The sequence below is a fragment of the Dermacentor andersoni genome, chromosome 1 (assembly GCF_023375885.2).
Source record: "Dermacentor andersoni chromosome 1, qqDerAnde1_hic_scaffold, whole genome shotgun sequence".
NCBI classification, from domain to species: Eukaryota; Metazoa; Arthropoda; class Arachnida; order Ixodida; family Ixodidae; genus Dermacentor; species Dermacentor andersoni.
Genome location: NC_092814.1, coordinates 322,028,661 through 322,032,150, shown reverse-complemented (window position 1 = coordinate 322,032,150; position 3,490 = coordinate 322,028,661). Strand labels below are relative to the sequence as shown.

General features: G+C 49.3%; 1 protein-coding gene across 1 annotated transcript; it reads right to left on the bottom strand.

The window, feature by feature from the left end:
• Positions 1-1,123: 1,123 nt before the first annotated feature.
• On the bottom strand, positions 1,124-2,305 carry LOC126516882 (tetraspanin-33-like). Its single transcript, XM_050166972.3, has one exon. The coding sequence runs from the start codon at positions 2,191-2,193 to the stop codon at positions 1,354-1,356; it is 840 nt and encodes a 279-aa protein (XP_050022929.2). The 5' UTR covers positions 2,194-2,305; the 3' UTR covers positions 1,124-1,353.
• Positions 2,306-3,490: the final 1,185 nt, after the last annotated feature.

The following is a 3,490-nucleotide window of genomic DNA, read 5'->3' as shown; positions in this document are numbered from 1 at the left end:
TGGTTGCCCGCCCATCTCGGTCGTGCCGGGCGTCCCGCCCAACCTCAACGAGGTCGCCCACGACGCAGCGTGCATGCTTACCGACCGCGCCGTGCCCGGGCAACCCAATCTCGTCGAGATAGAGGGCAACCGGGACGCGCTCATTACGTACGGCGAAATAACAACACACTTCTACCAGGGGGCCGCATCTCCTCGCCACCACACCCAAGCTTGACAGGGTGCAGACGCTAACACTACCCTTACTAAATCCAGAGAAAACACGGGGAAGGCGAGAGACCGAAATTGAAGAAGATGAGCAAAACGAGAACAAGGTGAAAGCAGGAACCAACGTTTGGACGAGTGGACTTGTCTTTTTCAAGGCGACATAGACTTTCCTTGCCACAATATATATATGTGGTGTTCTTCTAAAAGGGAGAGGGCGTAAGGTGGGTGGGTGCGGCAACGAGCGAAGGTGTGTTAGCGGCGAGGGTGTCGAATTCATAATGAAGGAGTGCTGTGGACAAGGCCAGTGACACGCCAGTCATTCAATTACGTGTCAAAGACCGTGTGTTATCCGGCGCGTAAAAGGCGTTTACAGCAGCCCTCTATTGTTTCGCTGGTGGTCGTGGGCTAGCGTGTCTCTGAAAGCGATACTAGAAGGAGCGGCAGAACCCGTTATTCGTGAAAAATTAAACAATTTTTAGAGAATTAGACAAACGACGCATGCGGAATTGGGTGCAACATGAAGCGTCTCTCTAGACAGTGCTTGTGACAAAGCGTGCAGCAGAAACAAAAATGCACCACCAAGATTATGGTGCTATAAACTAAAAATAAAGAAACTTATTCGCATGTACAGTGGTTTGCCGTCACGATGGGCACCAATTATTTAATAACTAGAGTGGTGAACAATTTTACTTCTAATAAGGCACAGTATTCTGTCAGACAAAAAAAAACAGGATATATTGGCATGTTGGTTTAGCAACATGGCGTGTGCTTAGAAGACGAGGCCAGTGAGGCATAGAACCCTAGTAGTACAACATTCTGGGCTACATCAGGGTCATTTTATCAAACGAGATCGTGCAAGGACGGCGGCTAATTTGGGCGAAAGTACTACAATGAAGAAACACACAAGAAACAACGGACGGACAATGAAAGCCAACTTTTATTGCGCGTGCATTAAAACATTAGTCTGAGCAGACCAAGTTAAAATAAGCTGACAAGAATGTAAGCGGCGTAAAGTTGCAAACATAAAAGGAGGTAAAAGCGTTGAAATAAGTTCATTATGTTAAAATGACAAGTATGCGAGTCGCGCATTGGGCTGCCTATAGAATTACCGCTTCCAAGAGCGGCCATCAGCTCGATTCACACTATCGACTACAGGCAAGACGTTCGTGCATGAGGCGTAGCTATGCTTTCCAGCATAACGGCTCGTCTCACCTCAGCAATAGATTTCACGAGGAGCCAGGCGCCAGCGATGCCCAAAGCGAGCGACCCCACGGTTACCGCCGACACCACGCTGACCAACACAGAGTTTTCCCTCGCCAAGGCGGCCAATGCCTGCAAGCAGCCCCGCGTGTATATCGCGCGCTCGATCGAGGCAGGCGACCTCTTTGACGTGTCCGTAACACCGTAGCCGCACATCACGTTGGTCAAGCTGGCCCGGTCCCTGCAGCAGGAATAGGGCACGCCGCAGCGCTCGCGGCTCGGGTTCCACTGGGAGCAGTTGAAGTAGGCGTTGTGCTGCCAGTCCAGGTAGCCCCGGGAGGTGAAGCCACAGCAGTGCAGAGACGACTGGAGCGTGTTGATGAGGTCTTCCATGTCCGGGTCGTCCCTGTAGATGATTATTGCACGCCGCAGAACGTTCTCGAGACGCCGCGAGCGGTTGGACAGGCCCAGCGTGGGCCACACAACGGTCAGCACGGCCACGAACAAGGCTGCGACCACGATACCAGACAGGCAAAAGCCGTACAGACAGAGGAAGCGCGTGTTCTCGCGCAGTGCTCCAACGCAGCCGAGTCCGGCTATGACGAAGACGAGGCAGCCGACGACGATGAAGAACACGGCCGGATCGAAGGCGAGATCAACGTAGCGGTGCAGGATGCGCACCTTCACCATGAAGAGGTAGACGCCCATTAGCACGGTCGTGCCTCCGAAGAACCAGTACAGCAAGTTCATCAAGAAGAGTATTCCCTTAAGCAACAGCTCTACGGACATGGCTAAGCAGTTGCGGTGCCACGTACAGAATTACCGTGTTTAGCTCTCGTTCCAATTATTTATGGTATTTCCGCCCCTTTTTGAGGCAAGAATGCAACGGACATGCGCGTTGCGTGTTCTCAAGTGTCTGCTGCCTTCGCTTTATGATTTTCAAGGAATTGATCAGCTGATAGAAATGGCGTCCGTGATATAGCGTGATATTCCTACTATGGGCGTTGTTGGCACGTGCCAGCCATCGCTGTGGTGTACTCAATCAAGAAAAGAAAGAAGAGAGGGAGATATAGGTATCGAAACAGGGCATCTTGCAGTGGGTCTTGATATTTTATCTGGATGGTGAACGCGCTTTTTTTGTTTTCATATTTTATTATCGCTTAACAACGACAGGTAGGCAGATCTACCATGCATCCTGTAGCGTGCGCAGCAAAAAAACAAAGTTAGCCCTGTATGAAGACTATGTAATCAGACAGTGATAACACTACAGTGGTCGCCTGTTGCCTGTAACCAATCGCTTCGCAACCTTTCCTGCGCCCGGGGAGCTGCCAAATACTTACATCGGGTCCGCTGCCACGACATGCCAGCACTCCTGATGGATGTATGGATTGATGGATGGATGGATGAATGCTATGAGAGCCCCTTTGAAAAGGGGTGCTGGGTTGGGCCACCAAGGTCTTTTTCTGTAGTTTGCCTAATGTGTTACATATCCTATTTTTCTTTTTACAAACGAAAAATTCCCTGCATCAAGGTTTCTTCACTACATGTATTATTGGGAACATTGTTTGTGTATGCCTCCATTGTTTGCAGTCTCCCTACTTTTCTGTCACCAAACCTCCAATCACCTTTTATTAATCTTAGTTGCAGAAATGTTTACTTTCCCCCTGCTATCCCTGAACCAAAGAGCTTCAAGGAGGCCAGTGGAGCCTAAACCGACAGCTGGGTAATCTTCAGGTTCTAATAAAACATGTTCCATCGTTTCCCTAGGTTTACTGCAGCAAGTACATGCTTCTTCCTTGGTGTTCCACGCTTTATAGCTACGCGTTCTAAGGCATCCTGATCTCGTTTCGAAAAGGAAACAGCTTGCCTTTAAGTTATCATAAATTGTTTCTTTCCTGATTTCGTTTTTACCTCTTAGTTAGTTACTCTAGTTACTCATAGCCAATTTCTTTTCCGTGGCCGCCACCCAGGAGATTGTCTCAGCCTCTTTGACAGGCGTTTAACTTTCTTTGTTGCCATGTTGCTCACTATACCGCTTGCACACTTGCTGGTAAGCTTCCTAGTTCTTTTTCTCCACTGTGAATCA

Coding starts and splice junctions, on each gene's coding strand:
- LOC126516882 (XM_050166972.3), bottom strand. CDS start 2,193: ATGTCCGTAGAGCTGTTGCTTAAGGGAATACTCTTCTTGATGAACTTG.